The sequence below is a fragment of the Taudactylus pleione genome, unplaced genomic scaffold (assembly GCF_031769625.1).
Source record: "Taudactylus pleione unplaced genomic scaffold, aTauple2 ptg000018l, whole genome shotgun sequence".
Classification (NCBI taxonomy): Eukaryota; Metazoa; Chordata; class Amphibia; order Anura; family Myobatrachidae; genus Taudactylus; species Taudactylus pleione.
In genome coordinates, this window is record NW_028284420.1 from 20,109,049 (window position 1) to 20,134,352 (window position 25,304).

Below are 25,304 nucleotides of genomic sequence, written 5' to 3' on the forward strand. Positions count from 1 at the left end.
CTTTGTTAAAATCTTTCTGGTGCCACTGTCACTGATTTCGTAATCATCGATGGTTTATGGCCGATGTCGAATTTTTTTCCCATTGATAAGGAAGAACCATATGGTTTCCCTCCATCGATGGAAGAACATAACCGAATTGTTTTTTTTTTTGTACAAGGTGCTGGGATACCGAGCATAGCTCCCCCCCCTGACACCGGCGAAGTCACACACCCAATTCGGCCCACGGGACAGTCAGTCATAGATAAGGGATGACCATTGGTTGGTGAAGCCATCGATGGTCATCCATTGCATATTTGGTTACCATCGATGGCCACTTTCTATTTTGCCAACAATGGTAACCATACCGATGGCCATCCCTACTCTGTTGTTGTTCCGCTACTGAACATCCGGGGCATGCTCTCATGCCTCAGCTTTGATAGGGAGAGCAGGGAGAAAGTCACACTGCAGTGCACCATGGACTATGTAGCTGGGAGCATACAACTGCACTCGGCTGGTCTCAGTGGCAGCTGCGGTCCGCAGGTACAGTAGTGTAGCACAATGACAAGCGACTTGTCGGAACGCTTGTGATTGTGCAGTGTAACAGGAAGTTGGGCGAGAAAGATTGGTTTGCGGGTCGTATTTTGCCCACCCTTACTCTATATGGTCACATCGTTGCTTGTTGGATCATATTTTACACTACAGCAGGTGATACAGTACATTATTCCCATTATCAATGCCCTCCCACCCTACTTTATACAATGTGATATTTAGTAACCAGATATACCACACATGTTTACCACGTACACTACTTAGCTAACTAGTTTTACATATTTAACACTTTGCATGTGTAACTTACAGTATAAAGTAGGATCCCTACTCAGGGCCGGATTAAGGCTTGTGGGGGCCCCCTCCAAACATACAGAGCCTTGCCTCTGTATGGTTTGCCCGTGCGTTTGTGGTCAGGGGCAAACGCCGGATTTTCTGGGGGGTTCTAATATATATAACGTACTCGCAAGGTACCAGGCAGCCAGGGGCGTGTTTAGAGAGGAGAGGGCCTGTGGGCATCCCCCGTCACGGATCCACTCCTCTCACCACAGCGGCAGGCAGCTAACTGACGCGGCTGGCCAGCCACCGCAGAATCAGTAGACTCTGGGCACTAGAGTGTGCCCAGAGTCTACTGCGCATGTGCAGATCATGACTTCCAAGCTTTTGAACTCTCCAATTGGGTCTTTCTGAAGTGGCGGTGAGTGCACGAAAGGGGAACGTGGCCATGTAACAAAGAGGGTGTAAAGCTGGGTACGCACTATATGATCTATCGTCTGATATATCGTTCCATCTTGGATCGGAACGATATATATCATATAGTGTGTATTCCCAATCCGCCGTTCACTGGTGCCATTCATTGAATCGTCCCATCTGCTGTGCTGCACATCAAGGTGTTGTAGTAGTCCACAAATGGACGGGTGAAAATTAGAGATGTGCGCTGACCCTCGTGTTTTGGTTTTGGATCTGGATCTCCCCTGGTTTGGGATCTGAATCTGGTTTTGGATTTTTTCCCGTGGTGTTTTGTTTTCGTGTTTTGGTTTTGGATCTGGATTTTTTTCTTAAAAAATAAAAAACAGCTAAAATCACATAAAATGTGCCTTTTTTTTGTTCCTACAGTATTAATAACCTCAATAACTGTATTTCCACTCGTTTCCAGTCAATTTTGGTTACCTCACAGCACACAATATTGATTTTTTTTCATCTAGTTAAAGGGTCAAAAGGTTGCATCCAGCTTGCTGGCTCAAAACTGATTGATATAATTATTAATAGAGTTGAGGAGTGTGCAAAGATGATGGTTGGGATACCCTTGAGGATTGAAGGCATGGGCCTTCATAGAGGACAAGGAAGTTGACGGACTTGCATTATCATGTGACTGCTGGCGGCAGCTACAACATGTGTTTCTTGGCCTTGCTCTCCTGTCATGTGACAGCCCTCCATATTTTCTGTGGTCTTGAAGCAGTGTCACAAGCATCAATAGTGTAGCCAAGGTGCACACAGAAAAAAAATATAGAAAATACACTATTTATTTTTTTTGGGTCCAGAACTTGGGCCCAGAGCACAGATTGGTGACGACTGGCGTCGGGCAGTGCTAGGTTGCATTACTGCATTTTGTGTGGCTAAGCCTAACACGCACACACACAGAAAATAAATAGACAAAAGACACACTATTTTTTTTGGCGGGGGGGGGATTCAGAAAATGGCCGCCGCCAAGGAGGAGACAGATGCTAGAGGTCCTTACTGGTCCTCTAGTGTCTGTCTCCTCCTTGGTGGCGGAGATTTTTGGATGGCCATTTTCAGCAGATTCCATGCGGACTAGCCGTCCGCATGGTCTCTGCTGAAAACGGCCATCCAAAAATGGCTGTCGCCGAGGAGGAGACAGACACTAGAGGTCCTACTGGACCTCTAGTGTCTGTTAGGCCAGCGCAAGTGTCCGGAGAAGATGCTGAAAGCTGCATCTTCTCCCGTGAAACCCCCTGGCAACGAGCATGTAACCCCTGGCAACGAGCATAAACCCCATGGCAATCAGTATGTAACCCCTGGCAACGAGCATAAACCCCATGGCAACGAGCATAAACCACATGGCAGCGAGCATGCAACCCCTGGCAATGAGCATATAACCCCTGGCAATGAGCATCAACCCCATAGCAACGAGCATAAACCCCATAGCAACGAGCGTGAAACCCCCTGGCAACGAGCATGGAACCAACAGGCAACGAGCATAAAACCCCTGACAATGAGCAGGTAATTTTAAAATAATTAGAAGCCTTACTGTGGGGTATAAAATGGTGTCGGGCAAATATGTAAGTGGCACTTTGGTAATAGGCATTACAGTGTGTGGCATAATGTGTAATGGGCATTTTGGTGTGTGGAATAATGTAAGTCGCTATACCAGGGACGTTTGGCTAGTGTACTGCCTTATGGAGCAGTAAGGACAAAATCCAGGTACAGGAAGGGAGGGGGCGCAAAATTGCTGCCTTGCACCAGGTGACAGAGATCCTAATTTCGACCCTGACTATACCTTGCTGCATGCACTGCGATCACTTCATTGTGAAATACAACCATGTGACGTGTACTATGAGGCTGCCTGTAAATTATGCACGCCTCTGAAACGGCGTTGAAACACACAGGCATGCCTGCATTCATACTTCCACTCCCCCGTTTCTAGTGGCCTGCCCTCTAGTTACCACCCACAAGCGGCCTCTTCTGTCACTCATTCAACTGGGCTGTCTATGCAGGACGAGCGAGTGCTTCCCGATCTTTCGCAGTGGTTCGCGCATGCGCATTGCGATGCATACACATGCGCAGATTGCAAATATCCGCCATCGCATTCTAGCGAGTGGGTCTGAGTCAGCTCCTGAGGACCAATAAGACTGAAGAGTTTTTCATGACTTGCTGACTTCATATATGGTGATGCTAATGGCAGCATTAGCCCCCTGCTAACGCATTGGTCACTGAAGTGGCCCCAGCTTCTTGAAGCATTTTGCATCATTGCGGCACTTCGCAATCCTATACCCGTTTCAGACCAAAATCACGGTTCCGACCTGGGATTTTGAACATGGGTTAGTCCAAAATGAAACCCGGGTTAGACCCGTTCACATCACACTGGTGATCAGGGTTATTCTGGGGTTGGTACCATGTACACTGCACATGGGTGCAGTGTTTGCTGTTCTGCCGGCGCTTGGAGATAACATCATCGCCAAGCTCTGGTGATCCGGCTCTTTATAGGCTTGGAACGGGACCCGGATCACACGTTCACACTGCCAGGTAACCCGGGTTGCTCCCATCTTCAACCCTGCTCGCTACCAGGGTTGAAATGCCAGGGCTCTCGAGCCAGTTATTTTTCAAAGACCCTTTCACACCAAGCCTCAGCCCTAGTCGACCCGTAGGTGTGAAAGGGGTATTATAAATGTAGACTCAGAATGATTTTACAAGGGTGTTTCCAGAGACCAGGAAGTGGCCATTTGTCTTGAAATGTGCTTGGCTGACAGTAAGTGCACTTGCTCTCATAAAGAAGCACTGCGGCTCAGCGCTGTTACAGGACAATTTTCCGCCCTGTGCCAACCCCTCCCTGAATAACTGACGTCATGCAGAGGGGGTGGGACTAGGGACAAGAGCACTCCCCGGAGCGCCTATGGATGCTCGGGGTGACTCTACAGGCTGCAGGTTGTGTGACCAGAAAGTCCTTTGGATGCTCTGGGCAGCTCTGCAGCAATTCTATTGGCTGCAGGCTGCTGTTCCAGTCAGCCTGCAAGCCAAATACTGGTGCCATGGGGCAGGGATGGTGCCGCTCCCAGGGCCTGGGGCCCTGGGCAATGACACCGCTCACACACCCCTAGTTACTGCCCTGCTGTGGTTCTGCATTTTTCGCAAATGACTGTTAACTGACAGGAGTGATGCATGTTACAGACACAGCCAAGGAACACCAGACAATGCAATATGTTAGCGAGGCACGTGGGAAGAACTTCAAAACTGTGCTTAAATAACAGACGACAGCAGAATGTACAGGAGACCAGGAGGTGGCACGTGGAGGCAAAGTAGGAGGGCAAGTTAAAAAAAAAAGCGAAAGAGCAAAGATTTGGCGCACACACAATGTAAGCATAGGGTGATGCAAGCTATGGGGAAAGATGCTGAGAGAGAAAACAGATAACAGCCACTTGAGATGGAAATAGACTAAATGATTGCAGGCTGTGCTCTCACTTTATCACACTGTGAGCAGCTCACTGACAATGGCCTCGATTTAAAGTTATCAGACAGCACAGCTTGCACCTGCCGCATAATGACCAGAACTGAATCATCCAGGCCGGGGAGTACGGGCAAGGTCAGTGGTGTCTGGTGTACAGGCTGACACAACTACAATGAAAGGGTCCTGTATCAGCCCCCTCTCTGATGGCACAGGAATGACAGAAAGCATGTATTGTCATTTAGGCATACTCCTGTCACACTGCTTATATACCCATACACCATCCTTTTGCCTTTAGACAGATAGCTTATAGGAAATTATTGTAAATGGTGAAGCAGTGAAGAAGCTTAAGCCAATAATCATGTTCTGGCATCTGCTGGAATCGCAGTAAGCAAATAAAGGCTTGTATGTTACATATGCCATATAAAAAATCCGAGAGGGTAGGTCTTCACCCTACTACTGCATTATAGCCGGGATGTACTAACCGTGCAGTGTACATCCCGCCAGTTACCACAGAAATACTAATCACATATGTACTAACATACTGTATACGATTAGTATTGCAAAGGACAGCTCTTGCGATAAGAGCTGCCCTTTGCGAAACTGCTGCCGCCGGGTGAGGGGGTCTCCATGGGTCTCCATGGGTCTCCTCCCCCTCCTAGCCCCGGGAGCTACCTGCTAGTGACCTCTGCATGCAGTCTCGGGCTCCTCCTCCCTGCACCCGGAAGAATAAAAAGAGGAGAAAGAGGCAGGGGACCCAGGAGGAGCCTACAGGATGCTTCGGTAAGAAGGGCCCGGCAGGGAGAGGTGCTGGGCGACTGCGGGGCAGCGAGACGACGGGGAGCGGGATGCGGTAAGAAACCCATAAGCTTATACGGGGTAACGTCAGAAAAACCTGCCGTTACCCTCCACATCGAAACTCGGGTGGCCCGGGTTTAATACATATGAAAATGCTGATAAAACCCAGACAACAGGGTTTTTACTGCATATTTCCTTTAGTACATCCCGGCCTATGAGAGGATACAATATTTAAGATGGACCATTTAAAGCCATCTTGAGAAATCTTAGCAACAATGTGGGCCTGAACCTGAGTCAGACGCATCTGTGACCGCTTTTCCGTAGGGACGTAGCAGTCTGCTTACTGATTAATGCTAGAATCCACCTTTTGTATGGCAAAAATCTGTGTGACCTGATATGGAAGCCTATCCATCCCTCTTATCTTACGTCCACAGCTGCACACATCATCATTGTTTGCATTGGGACTTACACCAGCTCCGTGCGGAGTGCAAAGATCCGGTTGAAACAGACGTCTCACTTACACCCGCATGCTACAAATGAGCCAGCTTAAATGTCCACGACACTCTCATGACACTCCCACAAGACAGAAAAGTTCCATGTGATCACATGGTTACCGGCCATTTCACGGACCGTATTGCCGCCAACGGATGGATCAGTCTGTACGTACTAGAGATCTTTGTCCATGAGCTGATAACTGATCCGGCACTTGTGCAGAAGCCGATTCTTTCATTGGCACACAAGTTGTCAACAGACAGTTAATCTGTCTGCATTTGAAATCTAGGTGTGTTTGCAAATGCATGGTCCTGCGTGTTCGAGCTTTCTACTACGTGTGCAGTTTGCAGATATCCGCAAGATACTTCCGCATTTCCACTTGCGTGCATCTCAGAAGCAGGCCCAATGTAACTCCTTACTTCCTGATAATACACAGTACTCTCCTCCTAAATGCATAAATCTTTTTTTTTATTTTCCCTCCTCTTATACATTAACAGAAAGAACATTCCTCAACTACAAAGATCCATCTCTTCTACCTAGTGTAAAGACCACTTTCCTTGACCTAAGATCAGTGCTGGATTAAGGTATCCAGCCACCCTAATATAATTAGGGGTGTGCACCGGCCACTTTTCGTGTTTTGGTTTTGGATCTGGATCTTTCTTCGTGTTTTGGATCTGGATTGGTTTTGCCAAAACCACCCTTCCGTGTTTTGGGTTCTGGGTTTTGTGTTTTGGATCTGGATTTTTTCTTAAAAAATAAAAAAAACTGCTAAAATCACATAAATGGGCCTTTTTTTGTTCCTACGCTATTAATAACCCCAATAACATTAATTTCCACTCATTTCCACTCTATTCTGAACACCTCACACCTCACAATATTGTTTTTAGGCCAAAAGGTTGCACCGAGGTAGCTGGATGACTATGCTAAGCGACACAAGTGGGCGGCACAAACACGTGGCCCATCTAGGAGTGGCACTGCAGTGGCAGACAGGAAGCCAATCAGCGTTATGGTGCCCATTTGCATGTAGCACGAACCCGGGAGATCCGTGCTACATGCATCTGTGTGATTGGCACAGAGCAATGACAGGTCCGTGAGACCCGTCTGTGCTGCTGTGGTAAAAAAAAAAACCTGTGTAAAAAAAGAAAAAAATGGCGTGCACCCCCCCAAAAAAGAGCAACCAGCCCCGGGCATTAGTAACCCAGTGCTGGGTGTGCTTAAATACAGGGGACAAACGACGTAGGGGTCCCCTGTACTTAAGCACAACCAGCACCGGGCTAGTCAGAACCAGCGCTGGTTGCCAAAATACGGGGGACAAACGACATAGGTCCCCCGTATTCTGCGCAACCAGCTCTGGGCACTGATCCGGTCCTGGTTCTGGAAAAACAGGGGAAAAAAATTAGTAGGGTTCCCCTGTATGTTCCAGAACCAGCACTGGACTTTTTCTAGCAGGGGGCTGATGCCACAGCCAGGGGAGCCCTTTCACCGGGCCCCCCAGCCGCAGCATCAGCACTGACCGCTAGTCCGCCCAGGCCGGGGATCCCTGGAGAGCTGGGGACCCCCCCAATAAAGGGGTCACCCTCTCCAGGGCACCCCAGGCCCAGGCTGATAGCCCGGGGCTATCCCCGCCACCCCTGGTGGCGGTGGGTGGCGGGTTGATTGTGTGGTGTGGTGTAAATAAAGAATATCAGACATTGTCTTTACAAGTAGAACTGCAAGTCCCAGCTAGCCTGCCCCGCATGCTGGTACTTGGAGAACCACAAGTACCAGCATGCAGGCCATTAAGGGCCCACTAGTACCTGTAGTTCACCTGTAAAAAAAATGTTTAAAAAAACACAGGACACACACACCATGACAGTATAAGTTTATTAAACATACACACACATGTACACATACTCACCTATGTAACCTGTAGCATCGGTCCACTTGTCCGGTAAAGTATCCATAGGGGACCTGTGAAAAAAAACATACTCACCATCTCCTATGCGAGGTTCTGTCCTCTTCGTTCCAAAGTAGGCATCCCCGGACTTGGCAAAAAAAAAAAAAGAAAACGCGATCCACGAACTTAGTACCGTTCTATAGAACGGTACTTAATGAGAGCTTAGCGGTGGGGTATCACCATGGAAACCCCGCTGCTAAGCGTTCATTGGCTGAGATAGGTCATCTCCCGTCTCTCAGCCAATGAACGGCTCCCTCCATTGTAGTCAATGGTGGGAGCCGCAGGGTAAACTTTAATAACCTTGCGGCTCCCACCATTGACTACAATGGAGGGAGCCGTTCATTGGCTGAGAGACGGGAGATGACCTCTCTCAGCCAATGAACGCTTAGCAGCGGGTTTCCATGGTGATACCCCGCCGCTAAGCTCTCATTCAGGAAGTACCGTTCTATAGAACGGTACTAAGTTCGTGGATCGCGTTTTCGTTTTTTTTTTTGCCAAGTCCGGGGATGCCTACTTTGGAACGAAGAGGACAGAACCTCGCATAGGAGATGGTGAGTATGTTTTTTTTCACAGGTCCCCTATGTATACTTTACCGGACAAGTGGACCGATGCTACAGGTTACATAGGTGAGTATGTGTACGTGTGTGTGTGTGTGTATGTATGTATGTTTAATAAACTTATACTGTCACGGTGTGTGTGTCCTGTGTTTTTTTTAAACATTTTTTTACAGGTGAACTACAGGTACTAGTGGGCCCTTAATGCCCTGCATGCTGGTACTTGTGGTTCTCCAAGTACCAGCATGCGGGGCAGGCTTGCTGGGACTTGCAGTTCTACTTGTAAAGACAATGGCCCTCATTCAGAGCTGTACGCTCTGAGCAGAGCGCACGCTCTGAATGAGGGCCGCCCTCCATGAAAATGGTGCGTCCTCCTGGACGCTCGTATAGCTGTGGGTCACCACCCACAGCCTATACGAGCTTGCAGTTTGATGGCCGCGATGGTCGTGACCATCGCGACCATCGAAACTGCGAGCCGTAGCCTGCGGTTGAGGTTTTCAACCGCAAGCTCCGGAGTGATTTTGGCTCTATCAGAGCCAAAATCACTCCCACTGACATCACTAGTGATGTCAGTGGGCCGGCTTCTGATGGGAGGCGTTCCCATGGGAACGCCCCCGTCAGGGAGGCACGCCCCCGGCACGCCTACCAAAGGGGGCGTGCTGTCAAACAACATCGACAGCACGCCCCCTTTGATCAGACACAACGAGCGAAGGACTTTCCTTCGCTCGTCGCGTCTGGCGCATGCGCACGACGGAGCTCCCTCCGTCGTGCGCATGCTCAGTGCACACCATCGACCCACTTGCGAGAGGACAGCCGCTTGCGAGTGGGTCTGAATCAGGCCCAATGTTTGATATTCTTTATTTACACCACACCACACAATCAACCCGCCACCCACCGCCACCAGGGGTGGCGGGGATAGCCCCGGGCTATCAGCCTGGGCCTGGGGTGCCCTGGAGAGGGTGACCCCTTTATTGGGGGGGTCCCCAGCTCTCCAGGGATCCCCGGCCTGGGCTGACTAGCGGTCAGGGCTGATGCTGCGGCTGGGGGGCCCGGTGAAAGGGCTCCCCTGGCAGTGGCATCAGCCCCCCGCTAGAAAAAGTCCAGTGCTGGTTCTGGAACATACAGGGGAACCCTACTAATTTTTTTCCCCTGTATTTCCAGAACCAGGACTGGATCAGAGCCCAGAGCTGGTTACGCAGAATACGGGGGACCCCTACGTCGTTTGTCTCCCGTATTTTGGCAACCAGCGCTGGTTCTGACTAGCCCGGTGCTGGTTGTGCTTAAGTACAGGGGACCCCTACGTTGTTTGTCCCCTGTATTTAAGCACACCCAGCACTGGGTCACTAATGCCCGGGGCTGGTTGCTCTTTTTTGGGGGGGTGCACGCCATTTTTTTCTTTTTTTACACAGGGTTTTTTTTTTTTTTTTTACCACAGCAGCACAGACTGGTCTCACGGACCCGTCAGTGCTCTGTGTCAATGACACAGATGCAAGTAGCACGGATCTCCTGGTCCGTGCGTGCATCTGTGTCATTGAAATACACAGCAGCACAGACGGGTCTCACTGACCCATCTGTGCTCTGTGTCACTGTCAGTCACACAGATGCATGTAGCACGGATCTCACGAGTCCGTGCTACATGCAAATGAGCACCATAATGCTGATTGGCTGAGAGCCGTGACAGACGGCTCTGTCAGCCAATCAGCACTTTGCCCATTAAAGGCAAAGGCATTTTTTTAAAAATGGCCGCTCGAGGCAAAACCTCGAGATCCGACAGCAGATCTCGAGGTTTTGCCTCGGGAGAGGGATCCAGGGCAGACAGGGAGATCCGAGCTTGGGCTCGGATCGCCCCGGATCCCAGAAGTTCGGGTGGGTTCGGTTCTCAGGGAACCGAACCCGCTCATCCCTAAATATAATACACTTGTAACGCCTTCCTCCATCAAACATCAAATTCCAAATTATAATATTTTGCCTTCAAGAGCACAATTGGCTTTGACAGCAGTTGTATCTGGGGGTGGCTCTGGTAGCAGTGGGAGATACTAGAATGTGGGTGTGACACAGAGCAGTGCTACCATAGCCACCCCCAGCCACCACTTGTTGGAAATGATGTGTGTACAGGTGTTGTTTTTGCAGACTTATGTAGGCACACACCAGTGGATGTTTTTAACTATGACCAGACCAGTTACTTAACCAGTGGTGTTTGTTTCTTTTTAAGATAGAACAGGTACAGCCTTACTCACTGGTGGATGGAGCAGACCTTGAGCGGAGTGGTATTTCATGCAACTCACCAGCTAGTGAGTGTATACTGCTAGCGGATAGCGGCGCAGGCTTGCTGGAACAGCTTTACTGTATGGAGGTAAACATGGGTTCCTATTTGGATCTAATTAGGAGACATCCATCGCCTACTGTGACATTCAACACAGTGAACATGTTGGCGCCGCACATGCGCAGGACTAACCTCGGTGGCCATCTAGGTACAGGGAATGAAGCCTCATGGAGTCTGCACAGTGGGACACTCCACTTTCAACACCACTGCACTCATGATGGGAGGCATAAGTCTCTAGACTTACTTTCAGTAGAGATAAGGAGTGAAATGTCCCACCATCACAACACACACTTACCCTTAATGTGGATTTTATACATTACAATAGGACATAGTGACAATGCAGGCAATGCGAAAGAAAAAAAAGTATTATAAAAGTGATGTCTCCGCCTCCCCCTTTTTTTTTTAAATGCAACACTTGTAGTAAGTGACTTGTCTTACAGGCGTCTATCCATTCCTACGTGCTCTCCCCTCTCTGATAAGCAATGCAGTCCTTGTTGCTGCTTACACCTTCTGCACATACTGTAGGACCTGATTCATGTTAGTATGAAATGACAATGTTTACGCTACTGAGCGATTATTGGCTGACTGATCACACTGCGCATGCCTCAAGATACCCTTACGATTGGATTGAGGATGTTATCGCAAAGTGATTGACAGAAAGGGACCATTAGGAGATGTCAACGTGGAGTGGATAGAAAAACGCAGCTGTGTCATGGCTGTTTTCATATCTGCCATCATCTGCGATCATGTACATAGTGATACATGGTGCCTGCATCTCAACTACAGTGGCCAGCCTGCGTAGCGATAGGGCTACCCTAGCAGTCAATGTTCCTCATTGTTGTGTAAAGTTTGTGCAGTTGCGAATAAGTTTGCGTTGGCTCTGGTTGTTGAATATCTTCTTTTCTGGGTGGTAACTTCCCTTGCTTAGATTAGCTTTCCAATGCCTAAAAAAATTGGAATTGTGGACCTAATTCAGACCCGCTTGCAAGCGGGTCGATGGTGCCCTAATGCGTATGCGCACGACGGAGGGAGCTCCGTCGTGCGCATGCTCGAGACCCGGATAGCGACAGCCAAGCTGTAGCTATGAGTCTCGCACCAAAGGGGGCATGCTGTCGATGGTGACTGACAGCACGCCCCCTTTGGTGAACGCCTACCGTCTGGGTCCGGCCCCACTGACATCACTAGTGATGTCAGTGGGAGTGCTTTTGGCTCTGATAGAGCCAAAAGCACTCCTGGGCTTGCGGCAGCGAGACCCTACCGCAGGGTCTTGTCGCAAGCCCGATGGTTGCGATGGTCTTGACCATCGCGACCATCTTTTTGGCCACTCGCTATAGCTGTGGGTGGTAACCCACAGCTATGCGAGCGGCCAGGAGGCCGCTCCATTTTTAGGTAGGAGGGCCCTGATTCAGAGCGAGCGCTCTGGTCAGAGCGTCCGGCTCTGAATCAGGCCCTGTGTACAAACATGAATTAGGACCATTATGACAGCATCACAATGTCATTAGAAGGTGTCTAAGACTCGAAGGTGCAGGGAGCTGGGCTGAAACCCCCCCATGGCCCGGCAAACTAGGGTGCAGCCTAATTAGGTGATCAGACGCTGAATTAGATAAAGACATCATGATAATAGTCTTTCCTCTCAATCTAATAAATGCATATTAAAAACAGGCCTCTCGCCTCGCTCTATTAAACAAACACATGTATATTCCAATTAAGCAGGAGTGTCCTTATTATTAGAAATGTAGATGAGAATGGCTGGGCAGCTGTCAATTTATAAGAGGGAAGGGAAGATGGCGATGACCACAGAGTGATAATGTCACATCCCCAAATTGAGTCATCACACCCCCAATTTGCATTGGAATAATGTTACGAGATATGTACAAGAAGATACTTCTCTCTCACTATCACAGGATACAGACATAACCATAGCGAGTTATAATCCTCAAACATAATTTCCATATATCTCACACCTAGTACAGATAGAAAAATATCTGTTCTTCTGACATTTCATAACCCTTTCCCCCACACTCCAATACATTGTCAGTTCCCTGAGAGGACCCTCTTCCCTCATGCTCTTCCCTTCATCACTTTTGCCATTATCCCCCCTTTCATGCTTATACTCTGCTGCACACATCACCTTTGCTGTTATTACGCCTGTATTTGCATAATTGTTTGTTAATTATTTAGCTTGTTTGCATAGTAATACTACGTACTTTACAGTATATCCTATTTTTTTTAACTATATCTGTATACAGGGCCGGATTAAGGCTTGTGGGGGCCTCAGGGCAACTAAATTGTGGGGGGGCCCCTTCAAGCCACACGGAACCCCCCCTTCCCCCTAGGCACCCAAAGCCTATTTCTCCGCCGTTGACTTACCTGACTGACGGCGTGCGGGTGTGACCTCCCGGCAGAGCTGCTCACTGGTCATCTCATCGGCGTTGCGGACGTAATGTGTCATGTGGCGCCGGTGAGAGGACTCGGGAGCCACTCTGCACTGTATGCAGCGGCACTGACTGACACTGACAGTAACAGCAGATCGCGGCAGTGAGCCTTAATCCGGGAACAGGTGCCACTGGACACTTGTTCTCGGCAGGGTCACACCGACCCTGTGTGGGGGCCCCTCCGTGGGTGGGGGCCCAGGGACGACCACCCCTGTCACCCCCCCATTAATCCGGCCCTGTCTGTATATGCATTAAGGTGCCTTATTATTAAAGGTGAATAGTACTAATAATAATAATAATAATAATAATAATAAAGAGACTTCAGTATACTCACAGAGAAATCAGCATCCTCTGCTCTTAGGTGGTCTGCAATATAGTGAACTCCCTCTATGGCCAGCTTGAGGGATGGGGACATTAACAGCACATGCTGTTCTTTGGCATTGACAGTTTTGGTAACTTGACTGGTGCCACTTGGCTTATCTTGATTTTTGGGCGTGCATTTACACTGGGAATTTTGACTCCCTTGCTGTCCTTCATGCACATGGCATCTGTGAGATAAAGGGGAGCTACTGGACTGACCATTGGTCTGAGAGGAATCCTCATGAAGGTAGCAGTACTGTATGCTTCTTGAGCGGCAACGAATTGTGCCCTCATTGGTTTCCTTGGGGGTGTACATTTGTTGAACACTAACAGAACGTACTTTGGGCATCAGGTTGGACTGGGCTCCATCCAGAAGATGGGTCTGATTCTGTGGAGAAGGGCAGCTGGTCAGTGTGGACTCTTCACAGAGCATTGAATATTGTCCTGATGGTGACTTACATACTACTGGGGAGTTTGCAGTTTGTTCCAGCTGGTGGCAGCAGGAAGATGTAGGTGATGCCCTCTGGCTGGTGGGACTGGCTGAAGATGAACTAGGGAGAGTGGGTTCAATCTCAGTCTCAGACCACGGTCTAGGTGGAGGGCTAAGTCTTCTGGCATGCAAGGACTCAATTAGCTTCTTGCAGTTGTCTTTTGCAGGTCTTTTCATGAATAAGACTCGAGGGATCACATCCAAGAATATTCTGCGAACCCATGCTGGCATGGTGTGTGTGCGAGGGGAACGGTGGTGCACATTCAATACAAATACTGTGATGATAATAGAAAGCGTGACAAATATCATGGTGAAGAGAAGATATTCTCCAATCAAGGGGATGACCAGTGAAGTGGATGGGATGATCTCAGTGATAAGAAGGAGAAAGACTGTTAAAGAAAGTAGTACTGAAATGCACAGTGTGATCTTCTCGCCACATTCTGAGGGAAGGTAGAAGACCAGCACAGTCAAGCAGGAGATGAGAAGGCATGGGATGATAAGATTAATTGTGTAGAATAAAGGGAGTCTTCTAATTATAAAGGAATATGTGATATCTGAGTATATTTCTGTGCAGCACTCATACTTCTTGATGTTGTAGTTGCCAACAGCATTGACAATAACCCACTCTCCGCTCTCCCAGTAGTCAAGCTGGTCAACATGGCTGTGCATGCTAATCAGATCTATCTTGGCTCTGTCATATGTCCATGACCCAAACTTCATAGTGCAGTTCTGTTGGTCAAAGGGAAAGAAAGTGACGTCAATGCTGCAGGAACTTTTGTAAATGGCAGGAGGCATCCACTTTATTCGTCCATCATGAAACAGGTGAGCTTTGGTCAGGTGGGTAACTGCAAAATCTCCATCGGCACTTTGGATAAAAACAATAAAAAAAGAAAAAATATGATTAGCAATGACCATTACTTCCAGTAAATGATAAATGGTATTGCTTCATTGGCATTTTGGACAGATCTTTAATCTGCATTCAAAACATTTTATAAAATGGACATTTACTTGGAGGGAGAATTGATTCTCTAAATTTATTTTATTTTATTTAATTTGAAGCTTTCACCATAACTTACGTATTAGCTCAATAATAATTAACTTTCATTGGACATGCGTTGTCGTATTTTCCCTGGTTAAAGAAAACATGTTTATCGGACATGGCAGAACATTCTGCTCTATCATTGAATAGAGAGAAATCTTGCAGATAATGAGGTCTTTATTCATTAGACAAGTACATGTGGAAGTCAATCTCAACATGTTTCGCAACCTTCCTCCTACTAACTAATAGTAGCACAGAATATCCACTGATGGCAGTGTAGTCTCTCTAATCAGCATAGATTACTATCTACTCAGCTGCTAGTCTGAGAAAAGTAGCCATCACAACAGCATTGGCTCACCTGTGGTTGTATTAGGTAGGTGTTATTTTTTGGGAAGGCATTCTGAAAATATTATAATAATATTGTACAAATAAAAGTGTCATGGAACATTCCTCACCCAAAAACATTACATTAGGAGAACCATGGGGACCTGAGGCCTCCACCATTTGTGAGATATACCTGGTTGTTGCTCAATGGTAAATTCTCGTACCAAAGCAGGCAGGATGAAATTTAAGTACTCCAACACGTTACAAATCTTAACACAACAGCTGCCTCTTCCAGCCAGAGAACTGAGCTCTAAGTATATACCAAGAGATGTGTATCACAAAAACGTCAGGTTTCATGGACATTGGACCCGCAGATCTGCTAGAGCAGGGGTGGGGAACCTTTTTTCTGGTGAGGGCCATTTTGATATTTATAACATTATTCGCGGGCCTGGTGCAGGCCACGCCCCCTCAATGTGACATCACACGGGGTGGGGCCACGATTGTCTGTGATTACAGCAATGCCCTGAGGATGCTCCGGGGAGCTGTAAGGGCATTGGTGTGACCGTTTGAAGTGTCCTAAGGACACTCCAGGCAGCACTGCTTCATAGATTCTGCCTGCAGGGAGCCATGTTAGGCACCCTGCTAACTTGAAGAGGCTGGCAGAAAAAAGCTCTGAGTGATTCCACGGGCTTTATACTGCCCCCGGGTCTGAGGTTCCCCATCCCTGTGCTAGATGGGATGAGGTGTTTAACTGCTATTTTATTTATTAATGAAGTTTGTATTTAAACTTACCCCAACTAATTAACTGTCTCTAGACTCAATAAGAATTGCAAGACATGCTGAAACTACATTTTTGCCTGCAGGCACATCAGAGGTGCTCTTGTATGCAGAAGGTAATTTTCTTAATATGTGGTCAATTACTGTAGATCCTTGGAGATGGGTCATGTGTTATGTGCGAGAATCTAATTATACATATTTTTCATACTAGACTTGTAATTTTTAAACATTTATTTTAACAAATAGTATTACATTTTGACGCTTACACATTATCAGAAACCCCTAAGTGTTAAACTTATTAAATTATTTCCTGTCTTACACATTTAAAAGGCTAAGAATATTTCAGTAGCCTCACATTTAGACAGAGGAAGCTATTGGCGTGGAAAAGCACCTTTTATGGAGTAGAGTAAATCAGACTGAATGGTTTGGAGCCTGTGGTCATACTGCTGTGTTGATGATGCACAAACTGTTTGGCAGTTATTTGCAATAATGAAATATTTACATTGGTTTCATTAATGGAAAATTACAGCTAAACTGCAGCATGCTACATTATATTATATACCATTTCACAATGACAAGTAATATTTTCTAGGCTTTCACTTACTGGGTATAATATGAGCCTATAGGGGAAGTTACTTCTCTCTGCATGACTCCTTCCATCTGATAGATATAAACGTTACAATTCCAGGACAGTTGTCATTAGAATAGAATTTATTTCAAATTACCCAGGTATGGAACCTTCACATATATGTTTGTGGATATATAAAAAAATCTTTCAACTGGAAACCTTTGTAATGCTATGTGTTATTTATACAGTATTACAGGTGCATGGAATGGATGGTGTTGGACAGTTGTATTTTGTTTGTAATTGGTGCACAGTTCTTTAGGATATATTTTTCTATAACGATTGTTGCAAAGAGAGCAGAATGGTCAGCTGTAGACGCCTTGGACCCTGACTATACATGTGCAATGGTTTTGCATACTCAATAGAGATCTAAATGCTGTTTTACAGCGCCCAAGACAAGCATTGCACATGGTCAGTATATGCCAGCATGATGTAGAAGTACTGATTGACTTTTGGGGTAATACTATGGATATAAAATTATGCGTAGCACCAACTGCATCAACAAGAAGTGGCATAAGGAATATGAAGTGCTCACTGCCTCTGAACCAGGACCAAGGCTGCATGCTACGTTCCTTCATAGTGGGCATAATGCGACATTTCACACAAGGAGCTCCAACATATTCAGCAAACCACCTTAGCTTCCATACTGTGAACTACACTCTTCTTATACCCTACAATACATACTACTGTATGCCAGTGGTTCCCAAACTGTGCGCCGTGGCACCCTGGGGTGCCTCAGGAGACTTGCAGGAGTGCCTCAGGTTGGTGGTCCAGCACCAAATCAAATTATTTATGGTCAATGTAATCTAAATATGTGGAAAAACAGAAGCTCAAACCTGTCCAACACCACATATCTGAAGCTAAGGATTACAGGGGAGCACAATTTACTTCACTTTACTATTTTACTACATTTTTTATTGATATTTCACAATAACAAACGTTTGGCCTTGGGGTGCCGTGAAAACACTGCTGTTGCTCTAGGGCGCCCTGATTCAAAAAAGTTTGGGAACCTCTGTACTATGCATCACTCCATAAAAGCATTTGATTGTAGCAATTTCTGATTGCTATATTTGTAGTTTACAATCCAGTAGGTATTTGAACGGAATCGGTATGATGCGGCCGGCGGTTCGATTCCCGGCAGTGCCTGGCCGACAGCGCTGGAAATCCCGATCGTCGCTAAAGTAAGTATAAACTAACCTAATCTAACCCCCTAACTCTCCTTAGGGGTGCCTAACCCTAATCTCCACCCCAAGTGCCTAATCCCCCCTCTAAGTGCCTAACCCTAACCCCCCCTTCCCCGCTGCCTAAACCTAAGTCCCCTGGGGGGGTGCCTAACCCTGCCCCCCCGGGAGTGCCTAACCCTAACCCTCCCTCCCCCTAGCCTAACCCTAACCCTCCCGGGGGGGGTGCCTGACCCCAAGTCCCCCCCTCGGGTGCCCTAAACCTAGACAGCTGTCCGCTTGCGGCGCCTGTCCCTTCGATCGGGATGCCGGGCGCCTGTCTCCCGGCATCGAGGAAATGACAGGCGTCTAGATATAAATGCCCAGCATTTCACCCTCGACGGGATATGACAGTTGGGAAGCCAGCTGTCGGTATTAAGGCAGCCGGTTTCCTGATTGTATACCATTTGAACAAGGGGTGGTAGTATTGAAGGCTAAAGAAGGCAACAGCCAATAATGTGCAACCAGTGCCGCAGCTCGTGCTCCTGGCGCCCGGTGCAGACCACGCCTCCTCTGCATGATGTCACATAGAGGCAGTAGCAACTCCAGGCACGGGCAAGCCGGTCCGTCGGCTGGAATGCCAATGTATCTGGAGGGCGCAGGAAACGGCCACCCACCCTCCCGGCGGTAGAGGAAATATGTAAGCTCAGGGGGAGGGAGCGGAGGAGGGAAGGGGTGGCAACTCAATACGGCGCTGGGTGCAGCACAGCCCAGCGCCGGTCCTGCATGGAGGAGGAGTGGCCTGCACCCGGCGCTGGGAATGGGTGATTACAGCAATGCCTGGAGCATCCTCAGGATGCTCTGGGGTGCTGTAAGAGCAGCATTGTGACCATCTGGGGCATCCTAAGAACGCTCTGGGTGGCACTGATGCAGACATTTTGGCAGGAGGGTGCTGTTACACCCTGCTAGCCAGATGCAGGAGCTGTGGATGAGCAGCGGTGCCGCCCACAGCGCTGCGTTCTGTGCGGCCGCACCGCTTGCACACCCCTTGTTACGGCCCTGTGTGCAACCATCGCAAGTTCAGAAGAAATAGGTGCCCCTTTCTCCAACTCCCAGATAGGATGTCACATTTGGGGCTCTATTCATCAAGCAGTGCTAATTTAGTGTACAGCTGCCTGCGAGTAGCAGCGGTCAATACAAAAACACTGTAGAAATTCAACATTGCTCCGGTACGGAAAAAGCTGATCCAAAAATCAGCTGTTCCTGCTAAACTTAGCATGGCAAGTCTGATACAGCAGTGTTAGTGCACATGCGTGAACTGGGGTTCACGCATGCGCACAAAGCCCCTGATGATCGGTAGAGGGAGCTGAACAAGGACAAAGGGATCTGAAAGGATCCCTTTTCCAACCCGAAACTCCTTCCAGTGATATCGCTGGTTCCTAGTGAATTGATTCATTCTCATGATTACTAGTTCAGACTACAAGTTCACTGCCTACAAAGAGTGAAGGTAATGGATCTGCTTTAAGTGTCTTCTGTAAGATTTGCAAGTCAAGATTTGATTGTTCCTAGTTATACATATGACATATGTTTCTGTAAAGGTGTACTGTTTTATATTTAAACTTTTCTTCACTTTGTATGCAGCGCAATAATTGGTGTTATATAATATAGTAATAAAGTACTGCTATTTATAGTACAAGATTTAAGTTTGTTTTCACCTGTTCTTTCTTCCTACAGTATCTGTTCCAGTGTAAGACAGTTTGACATCTGACGCCAACTACACCATCAGCACCCAGAGCTGAAAACAGGATAAATCACTGACATAGAGCTCTGCTCCAAGAGTTCTGTCACAATCTGCTGGTACCCATAGCTTCTCCGACATTCTCCACTAATGATAGTGCAGCCTTCACCCACCTGACCCACACTATAAGCTTTTCACAGGAGAGAATTGGGAAGGGCTAAACCTACTGTGTTTTTCAGGGGGATGGAAGCCCACGGGAATGGCCTGTGAGGAGAAGGGGAGAATTATCTCCCTATAAATAGTCGCTTTTTCTCAGGTCCTCCCTCTGGTTATATGACATGATAAAAGCATTATTCTCACTTAGCAAAGTATATCTGAAGAAGCTGTGTGCTACAGATAAACATGCATTGTGAGTCACATCCACAGGCTGCAAGAAGTGAACTACTGTAGGTCATTTTAGCTAAATGTTTTAATTTTATTTATTGTGCTTTAAATTAAGAGCACCATGATAAAGGCCAAGTATAATGACCAAGTACAATATTGTAGTACATGCTGTCATTGTTAAAAATAAGTGGAAAGTCAGAGTCTTAGGGGCCTATTCATTAATAACATGCAATGGTCCCACGCAAACTATGTATCTGGCTCGCTGTGATCCTGAGGGAGGCTCACGATTTTTCGGGTAACCCTCCGCACCTCCGGAGGAGTAAGCACTTCTCCCGCATCCTGCCCACTTCCTAGTGAAGTGGGCAGAATGAGGAGAATTTTCAGAGATCGGCTGCCTTTTTGCCCTTTTGCTGCCCACTTGCTTCTCCTCCCCGGGCTTCTCTAAAGATGTCAGAAACCTCTGACATACAGGTTTTGGGCAAGGTGTGATTGACAGCCACGTATGACTCTGATTGAATGCTTGTGACTGCTATCTACAGTAAATATAAGGGGTTTTTAGAGATCAATTTAATAATTTAATGGATTCTGAGTTAGGTTGGAAAACCCGAGCTGGACTAGGATCCGACTCGGAATTGCAATGTTCGGGTGGGTCCGGTTCTTGGAGAACCGGTCCCGCTCATCTCTAGTCATTACAGCTCCTAAAGAGAAGGTATTGAGGAAATCTATTTGGAGAATCATCTATAGGATACAGTACACTTGGATTTATCAGATAAGTGATTTATCAAAGAATACTTAAAGTACATAAATGGCAACAATTAGATGACAACAAATACCTGCAGGGCCAATTATCTATTTCAAAAGCAAGCACTGTACATAAGTCACCACATCCCCAACCCATACCCTAAGGCCCGGTTGGGAAACCAAGTCTGCTGACCAGTAGGGCAATCAGCATAAAGTTACATTGGAGGAGAGTGAACCTATTGACAGAATCACTGGCCCCTAGGCTGCTGTTCTTTCTTGCCTTCCCACCAAGAGAAAAAGAAAAAGGGTGACAAACAACAAAAGAAAAACAGGGAGGGAGGGGAAATCACTGAAAAGAGGCTGATCCCTTCCTGTTACAAGTATATAAAGCCTAACCCCACCATTAAACCCGACTATACCACTAACCATTGGCTACAACAACCTAGGGGTTTAAGGTCAGACATGTACACAGGGTACCATCCATTGTCATTAAGTCACACTGTAGTGCCCACAGTTCATACAGTGCAACATTTCAGTGCCCCAATTTATATAATGCCACATTACAGTGTCCACCAGTTCATATTATGCAACATTACAGTGCCCCCAGTTCATATTATGCCATACTACAGTGTCCCATGTGCAAAATATGCCATACTATAGTGCCTTAAGTTCATATTGTTCCACATTACAGTGCCCAGTTCACATTATGTAACTTGACAATACCCTGCAGTTTATATTATATCAGAGTACAGTGCCCAGTTCAGATTATGCCACCTTACAGGTCCTTTACCATTATAACTTCCACTACACACATCATTCACTGAAAATAGAATGTCACCCCATTTAGGCCTTGCTACAGATCAGACTCAATTGCTTAGCAGGCAATTCTGGGAACTTGGTAGACAACTATGTCTGGGGCCCCCTAAGTCTCTGGGCCCCATAGCAATGACACCCCTGTCTCCTCTATAACTACACCCATGCTGTAATATAAACACCATGCTTTGGGGGAGATGTACTAAACTCTGGAAAGTGATAAGCCACCAGCCACTCAGCTCCTAACTTAATGGCGTCACAATGGGGGCGCTGGAGTACGGGGTAACACCAAAGTGCCGACACCGCCTCAGTGACAGGAGCTGGGTGCTGCACTGTAACATTACGTGCAGCACTCGGCTCCTGACACAGTGAGGGAGCCTGCAACATGCTTGCCGACTTATAAATTCTCCTCCCCGGGAGAAGCTTGGGGAGGAGAAGCAGGTAGGTGGAATTAGGGGTGGGGCAGGCAGGGTCACGTCATTAAGCCTCGCGAGAAATTCGCAGCGACCAGCGGATATTTAAAATAGGAGGTGGGGCTAAATGACGTGATTTTCATAGAAACGCATGGACCCGCCGATCCCTGATAATATTCTGCCCACTTCACTAGGAAGTGGGCAGAATGTGGGAGAAGTGCCTACCCTTCTGGGGGTGCAGGGGGTTACCCAAAAAATCGGGAGGGTAGGCGAGTATGTCCTGCACTGCACATAGACTGGTCCCCGAGAGCAGTCCGCATTTATCAGCGAGGTCACGCCCATTTTTGCCGGCGCGCAGCTTCACCGCACACACTACAACCCTCCCTGCACTGGGTATCACCACGGGGAGGGACGCCACTGTCCTAACTGTCATGTTACAGGCTGTGTTTGAAAAATGACAGTTAGGCACTGATTGATTAGTAGTTTATCACTCTCTAATTTATCACTTTCCAGAGCTTAGTACATCTGCCCCTTTTTTTTTGCTTCTGAAACCATAACTCACCACAACTGGTGTAAAAGCAACTATTTGACATCGTAAAGAGGCAACATCACTAAACCTACACTCCCTATCCAAATTTTCTTATCAAATAATCCCATTAAAATTGATGACTTAAGCATGAAGTATTTCAAGCCAGAAAAAACTTTGGCCCTGATTCAGAGCCGGACGCTCTGACCAGAGCGCTCGCTCTGAATCAGGGCCTACCTCCATAACTATGGAGCGTCCTCCTGAACGCTCGTATAGCTGTGGGTCACCACCCACAGCCTATACGAGCGTGCGGGATGATGGTCGCGATGGTCTTGACCATCGCGACCATCGCCAGTGCAAACAGAAGCCTGCGGTTGAGTTTCTCAACCGCAAGGCCAGGAGTGATTTTGGCTCTATCAGAGCCAAAATCACTCCCACTGACATCACTAGTGATGTCAGTGGGACCGGCTTCTGACGGTAGACGTTCCCTTGGGAACGCCTCCGTCTGGCAGGCACGCCCCCGGCACGCCCACCAAAGGGGGCGTGCTGTCAATCAACATCGACAGCACGCCCCCTTTGATCAGACACAACGAGCGAAGGAAAGTCCTTCGCTCGTCGTGTCTCGCGCATGCGCACGACGGAGCTCCCTCCGTCGTGCGCATGCGCAGTGCACACCATCGACCCACTTGCGAGCGGACAGCCGCTCGCGAGTGGGTCTGAATCAGGCCCTTTGTCTTATATCTACGGAACTTTAATTTAGACAGCCCACTCCTTACTCCCTGCAATTATAACCCCCCCACATCCCAGATAGCTGATGTATTTATAAGTTAATCATGCACTGAGAAGAAGGGAAGATAAAAGAATTATGATCACACATCCTATAAAGAGGAGACTTTTTTGTCCCGTACAAACATTTCCATCTAAATTTTATCCAGATCTTGAAAGCTCCTTTTGATAATCACAGGAGTCTTTCATGATAAGTGTTAATTCCCTCTTAACACTTATCGGAGCAGCCATCCTCTCTAGTGTCCCCTGAGTGTTCTTGGAAAATGAAGCCCACAAAATGTTTGCTGCTGGAGCACAATTCTCTGCGTTAGCCTTTATTGTGGTAATTACAGCGGAATCCAAATGATTAAAGCAGAACTAGAAGTTCATTTAAAATGCAATTCAAGCATTTATAAACTCTGCCAGGTTATAGAACTAGAAAAAAAAAATTAAAGCTGTAACCTCCTATGGGAGCCAGCTGCAAAGACAAAGCTAAGAAAGTGTGGAACTTTGCAGGTTCAGTGGCAATAATGAGGATCACTGCAAGGTCTTCTGTCTCTTGTCTAGAACGTGCTCAGTGCCTGCATCGTTTTGCTTTGCCAAAATGAGAATGGACAACTGCAGATATTTACTAGGCACTAGTGCAGTGAGATAATAGTTCCTAATAGGCATTGTTTGCAAAAACAGAATTACCGTTCTTAAGTAAGGGGTAAAATAAAATCTACTTGGGCCTGAGGGTGCTTAGACATTTAGCTGCCCGATCTCCACAAAATGTACCATATATATTTGTGTATGAGTTATTTACAGTGTAAAAAACAATTATTTTATTACTTTAGACATATATATAAAATATAAACACAATAACATTTTTATAGATTTCCTTTAAGAAAAATGTGCATGTTTTATAATACTCATCACCTTGGCGCTATCCAAATCTTGCTGCATAAGGGAACTATCTATTAAATTGTGTAAGGCCAAAATTTATGGCAAAATGAATTACAATTCCTATTTGCTACTGCAGTAACACAGGAGGTATCACAGATATCTGTAATTTACAAGTACCGCTGTTCTCATAGTTTTCTATGGGAATAGCGACATGTTGCAATTTAACAAGCTCCGAAAAACTTGGCGTAAGCCAATTTTCATTATTTTGAAAGACCATCCAGAGACGGATGTCTGATCCCTCCCTAACTGGAGCTCTTACCCTCTCTCGTCACAAATACTTTTCTATGCACAGTGCGGCCTGAAGGGACTGATATCAAATATTTTTTGTATAGTGCTGCAAAACATAGTGACGCTAAATATATATAATGGTAATAGTAATAGCACTGTGAGTCACACAGTGTAGCCATATTATCTTCCTGTTTCTGTGCCTACATCTTATCTGCAGTATTAGCTTTCACCTTTAAGGATAACTCTATCTGGGGCCTATTTATTATTATGGCCCCGAAAATGAACATTCCTTATCGCCACAAATGGTATACATTTTTAAATTGTATTTATTTCTTTTGGAGGGGGGGATATTTATGAAGAGAATGCTATGACATCTTTCCTTAACCACATAGGGCCCTATTTAATAAGCGGCGAAAAGCCGATCTGCAAAAAAGTATCGCTGATGACGTCATTTCACCAGGCGGAAACTTTTCGCTGTATTCAATTGCAAAGACTTTCTGCGTACACGGAAAATCAATGCAATGAATAAGCAATAAAGTTTCGCCTATGAATACCCAGCGGAAAAACGTGCAGAATTGCGGTTTTGGGGTGCAAAGGTGCGGAAACCACTCTGCACCCTTTGGACAGACCCCTGAAGGAAAACTGCGTAAAAAAAATGCACAAAAAAAAGAGCAACACCCCAAAAAAGCACTTTGAAAATGGGGGTGAAAAAGTACAAAGTGTGGGTACAAAC

At 46.9% G+C, this 25,304-nt stretch overlaps 1 protein-coding gene across 1 annotated transcript in view; it reads right to left on the reverse strand.

Moving 5' to 3' along the window:
• CHRNA4 (cholinergic receptor nicotinic alpha 4 subunit) overlaps positions 1-25,304 on the reverse strand; it is a 72,727-nt gene that overhangs the window by 1,935 nt on the left and 45,488 nt on the right. The window contains exon 5 of the mRNA XM_088442845.1: positions 13,578-14,958. Coding sequence (XP_088298971.1) covers positions 13,578-14,958 — 1,381 coding nt within the window. The remainder of the gene's footprint in view (positions 1-13,577; positions 14,959-25,304) is intronic.